The sequence below is a fragment of the Nothobranchius furzeri genome, chromosome 18 (genome assembly GCF_043380555.1).
Source record: "Nothobranchius furzeri strain GRZ-AD chromosome 18, NfurGRZ-RIMD1, whole genome shotgun sequence".
Taxonomy (NCBI): domain Eukaryota; kingdom Metazoa; phylum Chordata; class Actinopteri; order Cyprinodontiformes; family Nothobranchiidae; genus Nothobranchius; species Nothobranchius furzeri.
This window is the reverse complement of record NC_091758.1, coordinates 12062589-12085540: the sequence shown is the minus strand read 5'-3', so window position 1 is coordinate 12085540 and position 22952 is coordinate 12062589. Positions and strand designations below refer to the sequence as shown.

Sequence of the window (22952 nt, the reverse complement as noted above, 5' to 3'; positions counted from 1 at the left end):
GGCTCCAGGCTGTGGAGCCAGGCCTGGAGGTGGGGCACGTTAGCGAGTGCCTGGTGGCTGGACTTTCACCCATGGGGCCCAGCCGGGCACAGCCCGAAGAGGAAACATGCGTCCCCCGTCCCATGGGCTCACCGCTCATGGGAGGGGCCAACGGGGTCGGGTGCAGTGTGTGATGGGTGGTAGCCGAGGGCGGGGACCTTGGCGGTCTGATCCTTGGCTACAGAAGCCGTCTCTTGGTACGTAGAGTGTCTCTGGTGGGGAAGGAGCCTGAGTTGGTGTGCGAGGTTGAGAGGTTCTGACTAGATATTGTCGGACTGACCTCAATGCATGGCTCTGGCTCCAGAACCAGTTTCCTTGAGAGGGTTAGACTTTGTACCACTCTGGAGTTGCTCCCACTGAGAGGTGCCGAGCAGGGGTGGGCATACTAGTTGCTCCCCATCTTGGTGATTGTACGCTGGGGGTTTACCCCGGTGAATGAGAGGGTAGCCTCCCTCCGCCTACATGTGGGAGGACGGGTTCTGACTGTGGTCTGTGCTTATGCACCAAACTACAGTTCAGACTACCCACCCTTGGAGGAGTTGCTGGAGAGCACTGCCTCCGGTGACTCCCTCGTTCTGCTGGGGGGACTTTAACGCTCATGTGGGCAACGATAGTGAGACCTGGAGAGGTGTGGTTAATGTAGTTAATCATCTTCAGCTTGTCCAAAATGCTGCAGCTAGAGTTCTGATGAGAATTAAAAAGAGAGATCATGTCTCTCCTGACGGAACTGACGTGCCACCATCAGCGTCAGCCTGAAGAAGCCGGCAGCCGTCGGCGAAACTGTAGCTACAAACAGGTAAACAAAACTGTTTCTGTGTTTAAAAAAGAACGAAAGCATGGATTTAGAAAGACACAGCAAGAACACACCTAAGACGTCTCTCCTGTCTTAGCTTCCCTACATTGGCTGCCTGTTAAATTCTGAATAGATTTTAAGATCCTCCTTCTCACATATAAAGCTCTTAATAATCAAGCTCCATCATACATCAGTGGCCTGATTGTTCCATGTGTCCCTCACCGAGCACTTCGCTCTCAGACTGCAGGTTTACTGGTGGTTCCCAGAATATCTAAAATTAGGATGGGAGGCAGATCTCTTAGCTATCAGGCTCCTCTCTTGTGGAAACAACTCCCAGCTTTAGTCCGTGAGGCAGACACCTTGTCTACTTTTAAGACTAGGCTTAAAACATTTTTATTTGATAGGGCCTATGGTTAAAATCTGATGTTAGCCTAGATCTGGACAAGTGGGAGAGTAGAGGGAGGTGGAGTGTACAGTCGGTAAAGACGGCTCTCCCTTGCCCTGCCTCCAACATGCCTCCATCTAAATAGGATAGATTATCCTGAGTTATCTCTGTAGTTATGCTGCTATAGACTTAGACTGCTGGAGGATACACTGACCACTTTCCACACTCGACTACTTTCTTCTACAATCTGCTCTTTAACTGTATTATTTCCTGCTATTTCAGCTGTTAACTTTATTTTCTCTCTAAGTGTTTTTCTCCCCAGAAGAAGCTACAATGATGTTCTGCTGAGCTGTGGTGGCCTCATGGAGGGGGCCATCGTCTAGCACACTGCTGCTAACCACTTAAACATTCTCCCTCTCCTGATAATTACTTTTTACTCTCTTTGACATTGAATGTGCTACTACTAGTTTACCTGTTTAATTATAGATTCACTAGGATAAATACAATAAAGTTTATCTCTCACCAAATAGAATATTTACTAAGAAATCACAATGTAACCATAGAAACACTACTTGGTGTGTGTGTGTGTGTGTGTGTGTGTGTGTGTGTGTGTGTGTGTGTGTGTGTGTGCTCCGTCTTCTCCATCCCTAGTGAGTCGTGGAGGATGGCTGCTTATACTGAGCCTGGATCCTCTGGAGGTTTCTTCCTGTTAAAAGGGAGTTTTCCTCTCCACTGTCGCTGCATGCTTGCAGAGGATGGAGCAGCAATCGCGGCCCGGCTGATGGAGCAACGGGCGGAGCTCGGCCGGTTCCGCGAGCTCCTCAGCCGCAAGGAGTCTCACCTAGACGCCCTATCCTCCTCGTCCCAGGGCCAGAGGAGCGAGCGCGGGGTTCCCCCAGCGGAGCTCGCCGGTCAGCGGGCTGAGCTGGCCCAGCTCCGTTGGACGCTCAGCCTCAGGGAGCTACAGCTGGACGAGCTGACCTCCCACCTCTCCTCAACGCTCCAAGCCCTCCTAGCAGCGGCTCTGCCACCGGCCCAGAAGCAGACGGCACCGGCCCATAAGCCGACGGAGCGGGCCGAGAGACGGAGGGTACCGACCTGGAAGCAGATGGAGCCGGATCCGATCCAAAACTCGGCGGTCCAGAAGTCGAGGGACCAGAAGCCGACTCCTCCGGGCCAGAAGCAGACGGTTGCGGTTCCGGTCCAGAGGCCAGCGGTCCAGAGGTCGACGGTCCGAAAATCGAAGGACCAGAAGTCGATGCCCCTGGACCTGAAGTCGATGGTGGTCGACGCCCCATACTGTTCTGAAGTCGACGCCCCTTCCTGTTCTGAAGTCGACGCCCCGTCCTGTTCTGAAGTCGACGCCCCGTCCTGTTCTGAAGTCGACGCCCCGTCCTGTTCTGAAGTCGACGCCCCGTCCTGTTCTGAAGTCGACACCTCTGATGACGTCGCCTCTGATGACGTCGCCTCCACCTCTGATGACGTCCCTCTTCTGAAGTCGGCTCGTCCGATGACGTCGCCACCTCCTCCTCTGAAGTCGGCTTGTCCGATGATGACGCCACCTCCTCCTCTGAAGTCGGCTCGTCCGATGACGACGCCACCTCCTCCTCTGAAGTCGGCTTGTCCGATGACGACGCCACCTCCTCCTCTGAAGTCGGCTTGTCCGATGACGTCGCCGCCTCCCAAGTCGGCTCGTTCGATGATGTCGCCTCGTCTGGGGATGCTCTCTGCACTCAAGAGGCCGACGCTCCGTCCAGCCCGGTGTTTCCACGGTCTCCGGTGCCGATGGTGGTTTTGAGGGCAACGCCGGCCCAGCCTGCAGTGACTTTGTCGCCGGCCCAGCCTGCAGAGCTCCTCCATCATAGATGCAGGTCCTCAAGAGTCCGTCCTCGTCTCCTCTTCTGCCGCAGGCGCCGGCCTCCAGAGGCCCGTCGCCTCCTCATCTGCCGCAGGCGCCGGCCTCCAGAGGCCTGTCGCCTCCTCATCTGCCGCAGGCGCCGGCCTCCAGGGGCCCGTCGCCTCCTCATCTGCCGCAGGCGCCGGCCTCCAGGGGCCCGTCGCCTCCTCATCTGCCGCAGGCGCCGGCCTCCAGGGGCCCGTCGCCTCCTCTTCTGCCGCAGGCGCCGGCCTCCAAGGGCCCGTCGCCTCCTCTTCTGCAGCAGGCGCCGGCCTCCACGGGCCCGTCGCCTCATCTGCCGCAGGCGCCGGCCCCCGGACTCTGCCGTTCCCTGCCGCCTCTCCATCGTCCTCTGGGCCCTCCCCTCCAGGTTCCCCTCCCCCCGCCCTGCTCCTGGTTCCTGTGGGCGTCTGGAATCCGCCCTTTGAGGGGGGGGGGGGTACTGTCACACCCTGTCCTGTCTTCTCCGAGGTTGTAGTCTGTGTCTCCGTTAATTGCTCCCACCTGCCTCTTGTTTCCCAATCACCATAGCTCCCGTTCCTCATTTAAACCCCTGCTGTTCTGTGTTCCTGGTGGTGTCATTGTTCCAGTGTCAGCGTGCGTCTTTACTTAATAAACCTGTGGAATTCATCCTACCTGTCTGCCTGCTTCCTCCCCGGTCTGGATCCTCGCCTTTGCTCCGCTTCACTCCGCGCACGTCGTGACATTCATGCTCCCCTGCCAGTTTTTGCTGTGTTCTCTCCCGTGATCCCTCCTGTTTCGGACTTTACAAGTTCAGATTGACCTGGTACCTGATTATTATTTTATGGATTCACCAAATTATAAAATTTAATTCAGTTCAATTCAAATTCAATTAAAAAATACTTTATTAATCCCAGAGGGAAATTGATTTAAATGAATAATTTGGAGTTACCAGCATAATTTATTTTATTTTACCAGCTTTTTCGTTACAAAATTTGATGCATTTTTGCCCCAAGGCATAAAGAAAGCTGAGTAAAAAAGCAAAGAGCTACCCTAACCACCACCGCACACCTCTCACAGGTGCAGGCAGCAGTGAGCAGGCGAAGTCAGGACACAAACAGCTGTTAAAAATAGATTTTATAATTTAGGAACTGCATCAGCAGTAATTATAAATGTCTATCATATATGTTGTCATGGCGATTCATTGTTTGTTGATTTATTTTTGCAAGCTTCAGCGCCAGTCTTTACGCCAAAGACCATTCCTAATATCCTTGCCTGGATGTTCATGTTCACTTTACAATTTGATAAAAAATATTGTTATTTATATTTATGAATGTATTCTTTGTTTACAGTATTGTTTCCCACCTGCATAAAACATCTGCACAGTACTGTACTCTATCCACCTTCCTATCTCTGGCTTTTGCTCTTATCTTCTGTCTACCAGCACACCATCTTTCTCACCATCCTGGACCACCACTAGTCCAGTTTCTACCAGCACCTTGTAGGTCAGGAGTAGACAACTCACTTCCCAGAGGGTCGCTTTCCAGCATGTTTTGGTTGTGTCCCTGCTCCAACAGTTGATTCACTTGTACAGCAGCTCAACAAGATCTGCTTATTAAAAGCAGGTGTGTTAAAGCAGGTAAACAACTAAAACATGCTGGAGGGTGGCCCTCAGGGCTCACTGCTGTAGATCAACCAGCACCAGTCGACTAAACCAATAAGGTATGATTTTCTTTTTGTGATTCACACGTTTTTTTTTTGGCAATGTTTTACATTGGATGTGTTTTCTTAGCCTGACCAGCCAGGCCCATGCTTCCTTATGGGAACAGAGGATGAGTCTGGCAGGCCAGGCTAGCGCTTCCTGCCACAATCCTCAGCAATTGTCTGGGCCTGGGACCAACTGAAGATGATACTGGATTGTGCCCCCTTGAGGCTGCAATAAGTTCATGACCTCATCACTGAGTGTGTTTACATGCAGCCAGTAACCCTTTTAAAACCCGAATATTCACAATAACCCGGTTCCACAGGTCCATGTAAACACCGCCAAAAACCTGGATATGCTCATAACCGGGTTTTTAAAAACCCGGTTACTACACCTGGGGTAACCCTTTTCTAACCCGAATGTTTGGTCGTGTAAACGCATACCGCGATATCCCCATCAAAGCGTGTGTTCTGCGCATGCTCTGTTCACAAGGAATCTTGGTCTTTTGAGTAGCGAGACGTCTTGTATGCGCCAGAACACCGGAAGTACTCGTACGTACTCTCCTTCGAATGAAGGCCAGTACGCACAGTCGTTGTAAGAGCTGCTGGTGGGTCAATACCAGCACTGAAGCGCAAACAAACGCGGTCGCTATCTCTTCCGAACTGGGAAACATGTTGTTGTTTTCACGGATACCGGAACAAGAAGAACCGGAAATGACGCATATTGCATCTTGACGTAGTCCATACGTCCTGACGCTACCCCAACGTCCTCATTTACATCGGGTTATGCAAGTTAGAGGTAACTCTTTCTATTTATGCTTGTAAACGGGTTATTCTGATCAACTCAGAAACCCGAATCCCGACCTTAACCCGATCATAACCCGGATATTGGCTGCATGTAAACGTAGTCAGTGGCTTATTATATATAATACATATCTAAGCTGACTTGTAATAATAATAATAATAATAATAATAATAATAATAATAATAATAATTATGTAATGGAACTTCATAGAATCTCACCAACTCTCATTACCTTCATGAAGACAAGTATGGAATCATGGAGGACCACTATGGTGCTCACTTATGACGAAAGATCCATCAAGACAAGACCAATAAAAGTGAGGTGTGGTATCTTTCAAGGAGACTCACTATCACCTCTCCTTTTCTGTCTATGTCTAGCCCCACTCAGCACCATGCTAAACAACAGTGAACATGGCTATGAGGTTCAAGGCAAGAAGATCAACCACCTTTTTTACATGGATGATCTGAAGACCTATGCCAAAAACGATAACCAACAAGAGGGACTACTGCAAATAGTCAAGCTCTTCAGTGATGACATCTGCATGCAATTTGGACTTGACAAATGTGCAAAGGTTACATTCAAAAAAGGAAAACTCACATCAACATCAAACATACAACTGGACCAAGAGACTCATAATGGAGCTCAATCAAGAGGATACATACAAATATCTTGGGGTCAATGAAGGAGATGGAATACAACATGCTACCATGAAAGAAAAAGTAAAAAAAGAGTATTACAGAAGAGTTAGGCTTGTCATCAAGAGTGAACTCAATGCTGCAAATAAGATCAAAGCCATCAACATTTTAGCTGTTCCAACGGTTACATACAGTTTTAACATCATCAACTGGCCACTTAAAGAAGTAAAGAAACTAGACACCAAGACCAGAAAATTGCTGACTTCTGAGAGAATGCACCACCCAAAAGCGGATGTTGAAAGAATGTATCTACCAAGACAGATTGGAGGCAGAGGACTTACACAACTTGAGATGGCTTACAGAACAACAACAATGGCATTGAAAACCTACTGTACCTTGAAACAACAGTCGATGCCCTACTGATCCTTGTTTGTCAACATGAAGCTCGCAAGAAGCTGTACTCTGTTACAAAAGAAGCTGTACTCTGTTACAAAAGAAGCTGTACTCTGTTACAAAAGAAGCTATAAGATATGCACAGGAACTAAACATCCCAGAGGTGGCAAGAAACGAGAAAGAAACAGTAATGAGCTTTGCCAAGAGGACCAAAAGGGAGGCAAAGAAATGGGCCCAAAAGAGGATGAGAGAAACATGGGAGGAAAAACCAATGCATGGACAATACCCCTTGAGAGTAAAAAAAGCTGATGTAGAACAAGATCATACTCATCAGTGGCTACGCAGTGCAGGACTGAAGGCAGAAACTGAAGGATTGTTGATAGCAGCACAAGACCAGAGCCTGTCAACGAGATCATACCACCACAAGATCATTAAAGATGGAACAGACCCCATGTGTAGAATGTGCAGCCAATATGAAGAAACCATTTACCACAACTTCTCAGGCTGCCCCACTCTAGCCAGAACTGAGTACATCCACAGACATGACAGGGCAACGAGCTATATCCACTGGAAGATCTGCAAACATTTCCATCTACCAGCTGCAGATAAGTGGTATGAACACCAACCACCAACAGTGACTGAAAACAGCAACATCACAGTGTTGTGGGACATGCCGATCAAGACAGACAGAGAAATCATGGCCAACAGACCAGACGTAATCATCAAAAACAAAGAAGAGAAGACCTGCCTCATGATTGATATGACCATCCCATCTCAAAAAAATGTCACCACCAAGGAGCTTGAAAATCTATCAAAGTACAAGGACCTGGAAATAGAAGTCACAAGACTGTGGGGGATGAAGACAACAACAATACCCGTCGTAGTGGGTGCACTTGGCCTCATCAAGAAGGGACTGGAAAAGAGCACAAAACAGATTCCTGGAAACCCAACAGTCCAAGAAATCCAGAAGATTGTTCTTCTCGGAAGTGCCCACAACATCAGAAGGATGCTTTCCATAAACTAACCCTGAAACTGCCTTTGAAGCATGGATTGATTCTGGCACTTCAGTGAAAGCACAAATATACAAATAATATAATAATAATAATAATAATAATTGATAATAATAATAACAACAACAACAACATCAACAACAATGATAATAATAATAAAAACAATAATATAACAATAATAACAATAATAATGATAATATTTATGATAATAATAATAATAATAATGATAATAATATAATGATAATAATAATAATAATGACAATAACAACAACAACAACAACAATAATAATAATAATAATAATAATAATAATGAAGAAGAAGATGATGATGATGATGATGAGCTACCTTGGTGGGCGTAATTGTATTAAGAGTAATTATTTTTAGGAGTTATGATACATTTTTGAGTCATAGTGAGGAAGCAGGACCACACCTCTATAAAGCAAGGATGAGTCTTCTCCATCTTGATGCTACGAGCACCACTCACCTGATTTTCACCTTGTTTAACATGCTTCTGGCCTCCTCATGGGTCACACCTATTAAAGACTCTTTGTTGATGGCAATCAGCTGATCTCCTGGCCTCAGACGTCCATCCTACACACAAACACATTTCTTTAGATCAGTTGCTGGTGGCACCAGTGTTCAGCAGACTCGGTGGTCACTTCAATGTAATTATGTATCTAACAGAGGTCCAATGATCCCCAGTCAGAGCCACAAAGTCTGCTTTCTGTAATGTTTGCAGTTTTGCTTGATTTGTTGTGTAAAAAACTGTGGAATTTGAGTAGAAACGGTCTTTTAGCACGGCTCTACCTGCAGCACCCGCTGACAGTGGTCTACAGTCCTTTTTCAGGCCCTGAACTTCAAATTGTTGTCCACACCTTTCTCTCTTCACGCTTGCCTTGAGACCACCTTATGTAACTGAATTTATTTACTGTTTGACATCAATGTCATACAGTGAGTATTTCATTAGCGCTCAACATATATTACTGTAAATTGCTTCCCAACATTTCCCAAAGAGTGTATTCCATGGGAGAGCATGAGGTGGATCGGCCGTGTCCCCGTCGACGATAAAGACTCGCTCAACTGCCCAGGACTCAACTAAAACCGTGTACTAAGATGAAGTGGAGTTCACGCTGACTTTAGCCTACATAAGTTCAGTTTAGAACATGATGCTATCTGTTCTGACACGCCGTGTGAAGGCATTCGTAAATCTGACTGTAAGATGACATAGTTTTGGTCTTGGTTGAGCTTGTGTGTAAAAGAGGTTAAATTGGTGTTGACTGAATGCATTTTGAATTTAAGCAACAACAAATGTGTTAATTGTACAGCCTAGAAGGACGGATGTTGTGCTAACTGTGTTGGGAGTTAGGAGCCGCTTGGCTTACACCACCAACTTCCTCAGCAGCTGCATCCCTGGCCTCCACCATGATAACCAGTGATCAACATCCACACCTGCTGTTTTGTCCTCACTTTAGATTCATGGTGGTCCAGCTACTGTTAAAGCGTTTTATTATCAACAGCAAGCTAAACAACAATAGGAATATTAAAAACAGACACATTCCTTGATTCCACTTCTCTTAGTCCCACCTTTCACTGGCTTTCACCTCCAATCGTTACCACTGTTCTATGTGCCTCCTACCCAGGGCACCCGTTTCTGTCCTATCAAGTCATTCTTCCAGCTCAGAGAGGAACGGATGGACGAGTCAAATCTTAAATGTAGAAACCTGAGAGCTGTGGACTGCTGCTGACTCAACAGGACCAAAGTAAAGACCACAGTCGATGGGAAATTGACTGTTTTTTTTCCTTTATGGTCTGTAGTTGCATACTTTCTCTGTGCATTTTAGTTCAGGTCCATTTCTTACCTTGTGACAATCTCCTCCAGACAGAACCTCCTGGATGAAGACAGCAGGTCCATCAGGCCGGTTAGAACCCCCTCCGATGGTGATTCCTAAACTGTTGGACCGAGCCACGGAGATGAGCTGAATCACGCCTTCTCCTGGGTGACTGAGGACACACATTAAAAACATTTAGAAAGCACTAACTCTGGATGAGGAGGGATGGTGTGCATTAAAGCTACTTGATCAGTGCAGCGTTAAGCTACATTGGACTTTAGCACAGGCTAAAGCACATGCTAGCATCACGAGTGCTGGACGTCTGCTGGTTTAAGACCTTTGCTGCTTGAACGCTGCACATCTGATTAAAATGACAGATTAGCAGCTCCTGCAAAACCCGATGAAGGCTGAGAAGATTATTTAGCAGTTAGAATCAGGTGTGTGTGAGCAGGAAGATACTGAAAACATGCTGCCACAGGGACCATACACTATCTGTGTTTGTATCTGCAAGGGCGTGTGTTTTAATATTGCTGGGGTCAATAACCATGAACAAATATGACTTGAAGATTGCCGGGGACAATTATTATTAATCGTTTCTATGTTTAATTTCAATGTGTACTGTAGTGTAAGGACTCACACACACACACACACACACACACACACACACACACACACACACACACACACACACACACACACACACACACACACACCTGAGAGAGCGCATCATGGAGCCTCCGTTGTTGTAAACAGTCTGAGAGCTCGCAGGGCTCAGCATCAGCGGGCTCTGGGAGCGCGATGAGGAGCCAGACGACGTGCTGTCCAGGTAGCGACCTCCTTTGGGTTGAGAGAAAAAATCTTAACCGTGGCTTCATTTGTAAAATGGAAGGTTTGTTCATCAAGGTTATATAAAAAGAACAGCGGCCCTGTTTACTCCCAGACATTCCTAGAGCGCTCACCGTCCTGCCAAGGATTTTAAGCATGAGCGACACAAAGCACAGCATGGCACCTGACATGCTGACCAACCAACTGCAAAGAAAATTATCCCTGGGACAAATTTGAAAGCCACTGTTGCGTTGACATCTGCTCGTCTGACATCACAATCTGAAAAAACACACTAGTTTAACTCTCAAGCTGTGGGGATTTTAATCTGCCGAACTGCAGCAACATTTTAAAGCAAGTCCTCAGAAATGCAGAATCAAAATGTTTTCATTCAAGTTAAAGTCCCATAGTCATCACACACGGATGAAACTCATCCCTGCATCTGACCCATCCCCGTGGGGGGGCAGTGAGCTGCAGCAGCGGCTATTTGGTGGTTTTACCGCCAATCCAACCCCTTGAAGCTGAGAGTCCAGCAGGGAGGCGTTGGGTCCCGACACCCATCTCCCAGTCCCAGAGCGGACTCTAAGAAGTGCAGCACTGTGATGTTTTTGTTACAGAAGACAACTATAACACACTCACCAGCCACTTAGCTTTCTAACTGGCTAGTCAGATGAAATGATTCATCTAGATGTGGTAAAGACCGCCTGCTGAAGTTCAAACCGAGCAACAGAATGGAGAAGAAAAGAGGACCTAAAGAAGTTTGAACGTGACATGGTTGTTGGTATAAGACAAGCCACCCATCAGAAACTTCTGATCTACAGGGATTTGAACCCACAGCAGTTCCAATAACCATGACTTTGTACCAAGGTGGACTCCAGCAGCTGAAGACCACACCAGGCATCTCCTGTCAGCTGAGGTCAGGATCTGGATTTCAGCTGTCGAGTCAGAATTTGGTGTCGCTGACATGAAAGCAGGCCGCTGCTGTAATGGTGGTGATGGTGGGATGTTCTAGTCCCACGCTGGACCCCTTGGTGATATCTGAGCCTGGCTAAACACCACAGCCTACTTGAGTATTGCTGCTGACCATCTCCATCCATTTATGACCATATGGGCCCATCTTCTGATGCTACTTTCAGCAGAATCATGCACCAGGTCACAAAGCTCAGATCATCTCTTACTGGTTTCTAGAACATGACCACCAACGGCCTCCACAGTCACCAGATCTCAGTCCAGAACCTTTGGGTACTGGTAGGATCTGTCTACCAAGTGGCTGCATAGTTTGGACCCAAGAACCAAACTTTTGTTTCTTTTGAATGTGGTCATTGTGCTCCTTCACACGTACTTGCTGCCTCCTTCCCAGCAGATGCTATAGCTGTGTGACGGATAACAGCAGTTGTCTGAAGCCATTATGAAAGGCTGACTTACACCACTCAGCCTCAAGGTTTAAAGGTTTAAACATAGAAAGTTCTGAATAACTCCAGTTTCAGTTCACCAGGCCAGATGTCTTCTCATCATCCTGATTTAAGTGTGTTGACTTCTGTGGTCTTTGTATTATTACAAAAACAAAACTAATAACGCATAAAAGAGGTCCTGTGCTTGTCCTTGTGTGTTTAGTTTAGTTTCTATTAGTGGGATTATTGTGGAGAGAAACATGGAAATGGCAGCATGTTCAGAATCAGAAGTTTTTATTGCCATATGTGTGCCAAGTCACAACATTAGGAAATTGCTGCGGTATTTTGGTGCAGAAGGTAAGATAGAAAAAAAATTAAATAAGAGATAAGCAAATATAAGAACTAATAAAACACTCATGATAAAATTATTGTTTGGTTTGGTTGTTGTTTGGTTAACACAGCTCATGAAGATCTAAGTGTAGAAAAGTTCTTAGTGCTTAGAAAACATCCGCATGTGTGAGGTCAGAGTGGGAAACCTACCTTGCTGAACAGGTGAGTTACGGGTTGAGCCCGTGCTGCCGTTGGAACCATATTTCTCCAGCAGCTCAGCAAAATCTCTCCTTGAAAAAATAAATGAAAGTAACAATCGTTATCATGTTACACATAACGGTGATGTCCACGGACAAAGTTCAGATTATTAACATGATACACATGCATAGAGAGGACGGTGAGTCCATGCAATCTGCTGGGTTAAATATAATTATATAATTACGTATATTATTAATAATTATAAATAATTACTAATATAAATATAAATATATCATGAGAAATTTGGAGACTGACTCTTTTCCTTTTCCTCTCTGGCTTCCACAGGCCCATCTGAGCCGGGGCTTCCTCAACCTCTTCCACAACACATTCGCAGGTCAAGTCAAACTGGAGGGTAACCCCTCAGTGCTGAGCGAAGCTTGGTAATCCAGTGGATTACATGTCAACAATCTCAGCAAACTTAGTTGCATTTAAAACCTGACAACATGTCACACGAGTGTCATTTACTGCAGGCCAACAAGGTAGAAAAAACGGCATAAAACTGGCAAGTGATCCCAAAAAAACAAGATTCATAATCTCTAGAGGACCCACACCGTGACTTGTTAAAGGAACTCAGCAGGAAAGTCTTTGGCCAACAGCTCATCCATGCAGCACACATGGATATTAAAATCAGCAAGATGTGGGTGATTCATCCAGGTCTCACTGACACAGAAAATCCAGCGCTTGAGCCATAAAAAGGTAAGATAAAGTTTTGTTCATTACCAACCAGACGTTCACCAGACACACCCAGGAAGTTCACAAGACCGCTGACCCAGTAAGACAAGGGCTCAAGGACCCAGGCGTCGCTCTGACAGAACAACGGATGCAGATTGTCCAGGTTTGCTCCCCCCATCTGGGACCGGACAGCATTGCAAGCTCTTTCCTGGATCAAGGGTGGCTCACTCGCAGTGTTATGAGCTGCCCTCCATGCCGTTCCCAGGCCTGATCCAGGATCTGCTGCAGCTCGATTGTTAGTGATGAAGAGCACTGGCATGAAAACCAGAAATCCTTCTAATCTGTTCAAGTCATCAGTCTCACCAGATCATGATTTGGTCGTAGCTCCATCAGTGTTTCACAGTAAAGTGAGTTTATACCCAGAGTACAAGCACAAACATGAGTGTAAGATAACACAAGGGAAGCACACACCAGCATACTAAACATGGCTCTTCGAACTTTGCACGACTAACTTTCTCCTTTCTTGCTTGTGGCATTGTTCGGTAGTTTCTTGGCTACCACATTAAACATTCGCCAGATGTTTCCTCCCATTGAGTCCAAGTGAGCCATGGTCTGTTGAAGCAGCTGACTAGAGCTGTGGCCGCAGAGTTGTTGGTGTCTGTTGTGGTGGCAACCCCCAAACCCACTGGTGGACACTGGCAGTTCCGGATGCTGTCAAGCAGAGGAAAGAGTCCTGTTGGGCCCTTCGGGCTTGTGGGACTCTAGAGGCAGCTGATGGTAGCGACAATCCAAACAGAATGAAAATATGAGGTACCCGGGCCCCTGACATGGCTGTTAGCTCCCACTAAGACCGATGCTGATCTCTCAAGTTAATAAATTGTGTGACATTTTTAAAACTTTGCCCAGGTCTAAGAGATTAACTGTAGTTACCTAACCTTTAACTCCAGACCAATCAGCATTTTATATTATTTATAAGTATTTTACTTCCTTTGTGCAAGTTCACTAAATCTGTTTTCATTTCAGAGCAACATCTGTCCTTTTATGCAGGTTGCTCACCTTACCATCTTCAAATCCCTAAAAGCTTCTGCTCCTAACCTTCTGATTTCAAGCAAACATTTGTACTTTAGCATTTAACTGAACTTTCACTCATTTCCATGCAGAGAAAAGCTGAGGAGGATTTAGACGAACGCAGAATTCGTCATAATTCTTCCCTGCTGTAGCTTGCTCTCTTCCCCCCATGTTGTGGGCGAAAGCGTACTTAGAGCTCAGATTAACACTCATCTCTTCACAGAACCACCCAAGGTTGAGCTCTGCTCCTGGTTCTGTACTATAAGACAATGCCAGGCGTTAGGCTGCTTCATCAGTCAGCATGAGAATCCATCCGAGACGTAACCATCTGGAAACAAACATGACTATTTTTTTACTGCTCAGTTTGTGGTGTCGGATCACTGCTTTTCACATCTCTGACAGGAATCCTCTTCCAAAGCTGAGAAATAAATCCTGCTTTTCTGACTATTTTTAGCAGACACCAGCAGTTCCTGTGCTACAGTCTTGATTTTTAATATGCAAATCTCTCCTCCACCCCAGTAAACAGTTGAGGATCAGGGTTACAGGATGGGAAGGAAGTATGTGATGCTGATGGCTGGTCACAGGTTAGAAAGCTGCCATACCAGAAGTCTCTCCACTGACATCACCACATCACATAACCTCTGTATCCTCCGGATTTGTTTCCAACCAATCAGCAGAAGCAGGAACGTCTTCTTAGGGTTTTTAATGGGGTAGTAGAATGGTGTTCGTTTACAATTAGAAACTGATCTTTGATCTATAAATAATATTATGTTGGAGCTTAAAATGTCCCAGGAGAACTGACAAATGGCTAAATAAGACATTTGTTTTCCCTGTCCACTCCACCTGTGTGTGGGTGCACATGCATGCGTCTTGCATGTGCATGCGTGCGTGTGTGTGTGTGTGTGTGTGTGTGTGTGTGTGTGTCGGGGGGGGGGGGGGGGTCGATTCAGCTGACAGGCGAAGGTTTTGAGGAGAGAAAAGTGAAAGTGGAGGTGCGGCACATTTAACGAATCTTTGAAACATTAAAAACTGTTTTGAGGAATTTAATGAATCGAACAATTCGAGGATTTGTTTCATCCCTAGTTTATCATTTGTTTTAGAGTATTCATCTGTGTATTTGCTGTTTTTGCTGCATTTATGTTTATTGTACTGAAGAGTCTTTCGTATCTTATGTGGATAAATGTTGATCAAAGAGATTGCAGATTTAGTTTTCAGCATTGGTCAAATGCCAAACATGGGCGCCCTTTTTAAATACAAATCTACTTCAGTCAGATTCTGCCTACTTTGCCTCTTCGTCTCTGGCTATGAGAAGTCGCATGTGATTGGTAGCAGATGCTGTTCTCAGGATTTCCACAGCTCTGTGAAGTAAACAGACATATTTCAGTGCTGAGATGTAATCTTTATGATTTACAGAATTCATGAAGTATAAACCTTTAGAAGGTTACCTTTCACTTGTGACTCCTATTAGACTGTCTCCATTTACCTCCAGGATCTGGTCTCCAGGCAACAAGTTTCCTGTCGAAACACAAAAGGTGATTCAGTAATGTGCAGTAATGACAATAACCCTTCTCCAATAGGGTCTAATTAGTAAGGATGAAGAGGGGAAAGGTATTTGATCCTGATGACATACATGTGATGGTATGGAAGTGTTTAGGTGAGGTGGCAGGAGAGTTTTCATCAAAGTTTTTGAGCTCATGAAAAGTGAGAAGATGCCTGAGGAAGTGAGAAAAAGTATTCTGGTGCAGATTTTAATAGTAAAGGGAGACATACAGAATTATGGCAATCACAGAAGAATAAAGCTAATGAGTCGTACAATAAAACTCTGAGAAAGAGAGGTGGAAGTTAGGTTAAGTCAGACAAGTAAGCAGAAGTACGGTTTCATGCCAAGAAAGTGCTCTACAGATGCTTATTTTGCTTTACGGACGCTGATGGAGAAGAACAGAAGGTCAGAAGGAGCTGCATTGTGTCTTTATAGGAGTAGAGAAAGCTTATGACAGTGCTGAGAGAGGAGCTGTGGGGCAGGACGAAGTCTAGAGTGGCAGAGTGGTATGTTAGAGTGGTAGAGAACATGCATGAGAGCTATGAGACAGCAGTGAGGTGTGAGACAGTGGTGAGGTATTAATCAGCGATGAGGTGTGAGACAGCGATTAGGTGTGAGTCAGCAATGAGGTGTGAAACAGTAGTGAGGTGTGAGACAGTAGTGTGGTGTGAGACAGCTCTGAGGTGTGAGGCAGCAATGAGGTGTGAGACGGTAGTGAGATGTGAGACAACAGAGAGATGGGAGACAGCTGTGATGTGGGAGTCAGCGGTGAGGTGTGAGACAGCAATGAGGTGTGAGACAGTAGTGTGGTGTGAGACAGCTGTGAGGTGTGAGACAGCAATGAGGTGTGAGACAGTAGTGAGGTGTGAGACAACAGAGAGGTGGGAGACAGCTGTGATGTGAGAGTCAGTAGTTAGGTGTGAGACAGTAGTGAGGTGTGACACAGCAATGAGGTGTGAGACAGTAGAGAGGTGTGAGTCAGCAGTGAGGTGTGAGACAGTAGTGTGGTGTGAGACAGCAGTGAGGTGTGAGACAGCAGTGAGGTGTGAGACAGCTGTGACGTGGGAGTCAGCAGTGAGGTGTGAGACAGCAATGAGGTGTGAGAAAGTAGTGGGGTGTGAGACAGCAGTGAGGTGTGAGACAGCAGTGTGGTGAGTGTGACAGCAGTGAGGTGTGAGACAGCAGTGAGGTGTGAGATAGTAGTGAGGTGTGAGACAGCGGTGAGATGTGAGACAGTAGTGAGGTGTGAGACAGTGGTGAGGTGTGAGTCTGCAGTGAGGTGTGAGACAGTAGTCAGGTGTGAGTCAGTAGTGAGATGTGAGACAGTAGTGAGGTGCGAGACAGTAGTGAGTTGTGAGTCAGTGGCGAGGTATGAGACAGCAGTGAGGTGTGAGACAGCGGTGAGGTGCGAGTCAGCAGTGAGGTGTGAGACAGTAGTGAGGTGTGAGTCAGCAGTGAGGTGTGAGACACTAAGGAGGTGTGAGAGAGTAGTGAGGTGTGATTCAGCAGTGAGGTATGAGACAGTAGTGAGGTGTGAGTCAGCGGTGAGGTGTGAGTCAGTAGTGAGGTGTGAGACAGTAGTGAGGTGTGAGTTAGCAGTGAGGTGTGAGCCAGTAGTGAGGTGTGAGACAGCGGTGAGGTGCAAGTCAGCAGTGAGAAGTGAGACAGTAGTGAGGTGTGAGTCAGCAGTGAGGTGTGAGACACTAATGAGGTGTGAGAGAGTAGTGAGGTGTGATTCAGCAGTGAGGTGTGAGACAGTAGTGAGGTGTGAGTCAGCGGTGAGGTGTGAGTCAGCAGTGAGGTGTGAGACAGTAGTGAGGTGTGAGTTAGCAGTGAGGTGTGAGACAGTAGTGAGGTGTGAGTTAGCAGTGAGGTGTAAGACAGTAGTGAGGTGTGAGTTAGCTGTGAGGTGTGAGACAGTAGTGAGGTGTGAGTTAGCTGTGAGGTGTGAGACAATAGTGAGGTGTGAGTTAACTGTGAGGTGTGAGACAGTAGTGAGGTGTGAGTTAGCTGTGAGGTGTGAGACAGTACTGAGGTGTGAGTCAGCGGTGAGGTGTGAGACAGTAGTGAGGTGTGAGCCAGCAGTGAGTTGTGAGACAGTAGTGAGGTGTAAGTTAGCTGTGAGGTGTGAGACAGTAGTGAGGTGTGAGTCAGCAGTGAGGTGTGAGACAGTAGTGAGGTATGAGACAGTAGTGAGGTGTGAGTCAGTAGTGAGGTGTGAATTAGCTGTGAGGTGTGAGACAGTAGTGAGGTGTGAGACAGCAGTGAGGTGTGAGACAGTGGTGAGGTATTAATCAGCGATGAGGTGTGAGACAGCAGTGAGGTGTGAGACAGTGTTTAGGTGTGAGTCAGCAATGAGATGTGAAACTGTAGTGAGGTGTGAGTCAGCAGTGAGGTGCGAGACAGTAGTGTGGTGTGAGACAGCTCTGAGGTGTGAGGCAGCAATGAGGTGTGAGACAGTAGTGAGATGTGAGACAACAGAGAGATGGGAGACAGCTGTGATGTGGGAGTCAGCGGTGAGGTGTGAGACAGCAATGAGGTGTGAGACAGTAGAGTGGTGTGAGACAGCAGTGAGGTGTGAGACAGCGGTGAGGTGTGAGTCAGTAGTGAGGTGTGAGACAGTAGTGAGGTGTGAGTTAGCAGTGAGGTGTGAGCCAGTAGTGAGGTGTGAGACAGCTGTGAGGTGCGAGTCAGCAGTGAGGTGTGAGACAGTAGTGAGGTGTGAGTCAGCAGTGAGGTGTGAGACACTAATGAGGTGTGAGAGAGTAGTGAGGTGTGATTCAGCAGTGAGGTGTGAGACAGTAGTGAGGTGTGAGTCAGCGGTGAGGTGTGAGTCAGCAATGAGGTGTGAGTTAGCAGTGAGGTGTGAGACAGTAGTGAGGTGTGAGTTAGCTGTGAGGTGTGAGACAGTAGTGAGGTGTGAGTTAGCTGTGAGGTGTGAGACAGTAGTGAGGTGTGAGTTAGCTGTGAGGTGTGAGACAGTAGTGAGGTGTGAGTTAGCAGTGAGGTGTGAGACAGTAGTGAGGTGTGAGTCAGCAGTGAGGTGTGAGACAGTAGTGAGGTGTGAGACAGTAGTGAGGTGTGAGCCAGCTGTGAGGTGTGAGACAGTAGTGAGGTGTGAGTTAGCAGTGAGGTGTGAGACAACAGTGAGGTGTGAGACAGCAGTGAGGTGTGAGACAGTGGTGAGGTGTGAGACAGTAGTGAGGTGTGAGTCAGCAGTGAGGTGTGAGACAGTGGTGAGGTGTGAGACAGTAGTGAGGTGTGAGTCAGCAGTGAGGTGTGAGACGGTAGTGAGGTGTGAGTCAGCAGTGAGGTGTGAGACGGTAGTGAGGTGTGAGTTAGCTGTGAGGTGTGAGACAGTAGTGAGGTGTGAGCCAGCAGTGAGGTGTGAGACAGTAGTGAGGTGGGAGTTAGCTGTGAGGTGTGAGACAGTAGTGAGATGTGTCAGCAGTGAGGTGTGAGACAGTAGTGAGGTGTGAGACAGTAGTGAGGTGTGAGTTAGCTTTGAGGTGTGAGACAGTAGTGAGGTGTGAGTCAGCAGTGAGGTGTGAGACAGTAGTGAGGTGTGAGCCAGCAGTGAGGTGTGAGTTAGCTGTGAGGTGTGAGACAGTAGTGAGGTGTGAGTTAGCTGTGAGGTGTGAGACAGTAGTGAGGTGTGAGTCAGTAGTGAGGTGTGAGTTAGCTGTGAGGTGTGAGACAGTAGTGAGGTGTAAGACAGTAGTGAGGTGTGAGTTAGCAGTGAGGTGTGAGACTGCAGTGAGGTGTGAGACAGTGGTGAGGTGTGAGTCAGCAGTGAAGTGTGAGACAGTAGTGAGGTGTGAGTCAGCAGTGAGGTGTGAGACAGTAGTGAGGTGTGAGCCAGCAGTGAGGTGTGAGACAGTAGTGAGGTGTGAGTTAGCTGTGAGGTGTGAGACAGTAGTGAGATGTGAGTCAGCAGTGAGGTGTGAGACAGTAGTGAGGTGTGAGACAGTAGTGAGGTGTGAGTTAGCTGTGAGGTGTGAGACAGTAGTGAGGTGTGAGTCAGCAGTGAGGTGTGAGACAGTAGTGAGGTGTGAGTTAGCTGTGAGGTGTGAGACAGTAGTGAGGTGTGAGTCAGCAGTGAGGTGTGAGACAGTAGTGAGGTGTGAGCCAGCAGTGAGGTGTGAGTTAGCTGTGAGGTGTGAGACAGTAGTGAGGTGTGAGTCAGTAGTGAGGTGTGAGTTAGCTGTGACATGTGAGACAGTAATGAGGTGTGAGACAGTAGTGAGGTGTGAGTTAGCAGTGAGGTGTGAGTTAGCAGTGAGGTGTGAGTTAGCAGTGAGGTGTGAGACAGCGGTGAGGTGCGAGACAGTGGTGAGGTGTGAGACAGCAGTGAGGTGTGTGACAGCAGCATAGGCGTCTGAACCATCATGTCAGAAGGGGACACATTTGGCCCCCCTTGTGCTCTTTCAAGCGTTCTCATAGAAATCCATTCGACTTGATCCATCAAAAATGACTCAGTCTGCTGCAATCCATTCCATGTTTTCCTGGTTGCCCTGCTCTGGTGCACACATGGAGAGAAAGGTATCACTGCAGACCCAGAGACCGCAGATTCAGGCCGACTGCAGCCATACACTAATATGCAAACAGGGCAAATGTATGAGAAATGCACACTGAGCTGAACTGGCTTCTTGTGAAGGACCGACTTCTTATATTTATTTGGAAGCTCAGGGAGACAAAGACGACGTCCATTTTATATATGTCCCTTGAATTTAGTAAGGACAAGCATGTGTATGCCACCCAACATGCTGAAGGAGGGAAATTCACATTGCCAAAAGTGAGATCTAATGGTTTATAGAGGGATGTATGAGTGGAACTGTCTACCTAAGCAAATCACTGGTAATGAGAGTAAAATGCATTTAAAACCAGATTAAAAGATTACTTAGGTAGAAATGTGGGAGGAGGAACTCACTAAATACTTAAAATAATTTATCATATTGTTACAGAAGATGAAATGTAGGTGTGTGGCAATATGGATGCCTTAGGATTTCTGAAGCTTTATGACATGATTGTTCATTGTTCATTTTGTGTTATTAATATTATCATGAGATTATGTTGAGGATAAGTATATTCTGATTTTGGTTTTCAAAGTGTACTTTGTTGCTGTGTTGTTATTCTTTTATGTATTTCTCTTCTTCTTTTATGTACAATTTTATGTAATTGTATAACGAGGTACCCCAGGAAGAAAAGCAGCAGCTTGCTGCAGCTAGTAGGGTTCCTAATAATAAAACATAAAACACTGTTGGAGAAGAGTCCAGACACTATAGCACATGATGGACTGAGTGTGTTTAGACAAAACCGAAGTGGAACTTCAGTGCAGGCTTGTGAAGCTGGAGAAGTCACTCCAACAACAGGTTTCTTCCACGTCTGATCCCCCAACAGACGTGGATATCAGGACATTTCTACCAAAGACGTCCCACTGGACGGGTTTTACTGGAGTTGGCTGGCTAGTCAGTGGTATTCCTCAGCTAGGCGCTCTGGCTGTTTAAACACTTATTAGGCAGGCTGGTTCTGACCCAATCTGTTGTTCTTAGTGAAAGTGAATGTTCCAGATAAACACTAGTAGCTAAACTGAATTCTGACGGAGAAAGTCTAACTTTAAACACCTATAATTCAACTATTACTAATAAAATGTCTCATTTAAAATAGATACAATGAACAAAAAACATCCAGCTATCAGTCATTTTATTTAATATCTGAACTTACATTTAAACTAGAACTGTTTTCATGTCACATAAGAAGAACTTCAGTCTGCTGTGAATCCAATACACATGAATGGGAAATGTGACATCATTTGTCCTAAGACTAACTGTATTTAAGAAATCTCAAGTGTTCATTATGGATAGTAAGAATGTTATCATAGATATTTGGAATATAAAAATGTACTTGGAACAGATTCGTACATATCTGGAACATATATCCAATCTGCCTGATAAATGTTGCTTTGGGTTTTTTAAGGATTTGGGTTTGTCTCAGATCACTGAAATTGTTGGATATCCTTACATGAAATTTCTACTACTAACAAAATACTTGCTTATCTGTATTTTCAATTTGGCTAGTAATAATAATATTACAACTGGGATAAATGAAATTGTTGCTTTGTAAATTAGGGATATAACAAAGCGGTGTGGTTGTTAATAAATGTTAAAATGGTTCATTAAATTCAAATTCAGTCCATAGCCACCTGCTGGTGTTCTTATTATTGACAAGAATAAAATAAACACACAATCAACATCAGTATTTTTTAGTGTTTTAGTATTTTCTGCATTAAACAGCGAGAGGTTTAACAATAGTCATTGAGTTAAGCTTTTACTACTGTAGGTAAAGTAGGTGTAACACTGTGTAAATACACCAGAATGCAGAAAGTGGCGCCTACACCATTTTTGAGTTGGACCCATAACAGAAGGTTTAATAGACGTTATTATTTCCAGACAGGGAAAAGAAATGGGTTCAAAGACGCTGAAAAGCCCACGGGCAGGAGTGGGCAGAGCCGGGGTGCAGGAAGGAGGAGAGATCTGAGCTCTAATCTTAGCAGCCTTATCTGAGAAAAACTGTCAAATTTGGTTACAGAGAGCAGTTGAGACAGAGGAGAAACGGTTGCAGCAGGAGAGAGCGTGGCATTTATGGTTCTATATAAAACATGTGGATTGTCAGAATTAGCTGAAATAATACCAGCAAAAAAAAAACATTTCTAGCTTTCTGATACTGGGACCACGCATCTCTCACGCTTTCAACAGTAATCTGGCCTTTCTTCCATTTACATTCCAGTCTCCTGCAGCCATTAGACTCAGCCAATCTTTATGCTTTACTGCTTACTCCTCCGTAGGGTTATGTGAAACTGGTGTTTGTCTCCAGCAGTCATCATGAAAGAGGCAGGAGACATGCTGGGAGGGTCTCCAGTCCATCACAGGGACACACGGAGTCACTCCTAGGGTTTGTTTGGAGTCTGTAGTTAACCTAACATGGACATTTAGGCCTATGTCAGTGGGAGGAACCCCAAAGAAAACCTCCTCTACACAGAAACACCATGTAGGATTCAAAATGACAACCTTGTTGCTGAGGCAACAGTACTAGAGTGGCAGTGTGAGCGTCCTGTCACAGTGTCCCAACTGATCATGCGCCCTGGCTACTTGGCCAAGGGGATGTCCCTTTGGCTGACTGGTTAGCGCGCATGACTCTCACCTGTAAGTCTGGGGATCGAATCCCGCCCGCGCCCTTGTCTCTCCACCTTGCCACACTAGCAACTGCACTACCAGGCAGGCCTAAAATCAACACCCTCTCCTCCTGCATTGATAATATTCAGCTGCCGGACACTCTCTCCTCTCCTGATGACCTGGCTGCTCTCTACAATGACCAGTTAGCTCACACTTTAAACTCCCTTGCTCCAGTTAAACTCGTTCTGTTT

General features: G+C 46.1%; 1 protein-coding gene across 4 annotated transcripts in view; it reads right to left on the bottom strand.

Moving 5' to 3' along the window:
- si:dkeyp-72e1.9 (syntaxin-binding protein 4) overlaps positions 1–22952 on the bottom strand; it is a 113984-nt gene that overhangs the window by 24072 nt on the left and 66960 nt on the right. For all 4 annotated transcript variants that reach the window (XM_015968937.3, XM_070546962.1, XM_054742123.2 and 1 more), the window contains 6 exons: positions 15435–15504; positions 15273–15347; positions 12202–12281; positions 10162–10285; positions 9479–9620; positions 8104–8210 (listed from right to left, as the gene is read on the bottom strand). In XM_015968937.3, coding sequence (XP_015824423.3) covers positions 8104–8210; positions 9479–9620; positions 10162–10285; positions 12202–12281; positions 15273–15347; positions 15435–15504 — 598 coding nt within the window. The remainder of the gene's footprint in view (positions 1–8103; positions 8211–9478; positions 9621–10161; positions 10286–12201; positions 12282–15272; positions 15348–15434; positions 15505–22952) is intronic.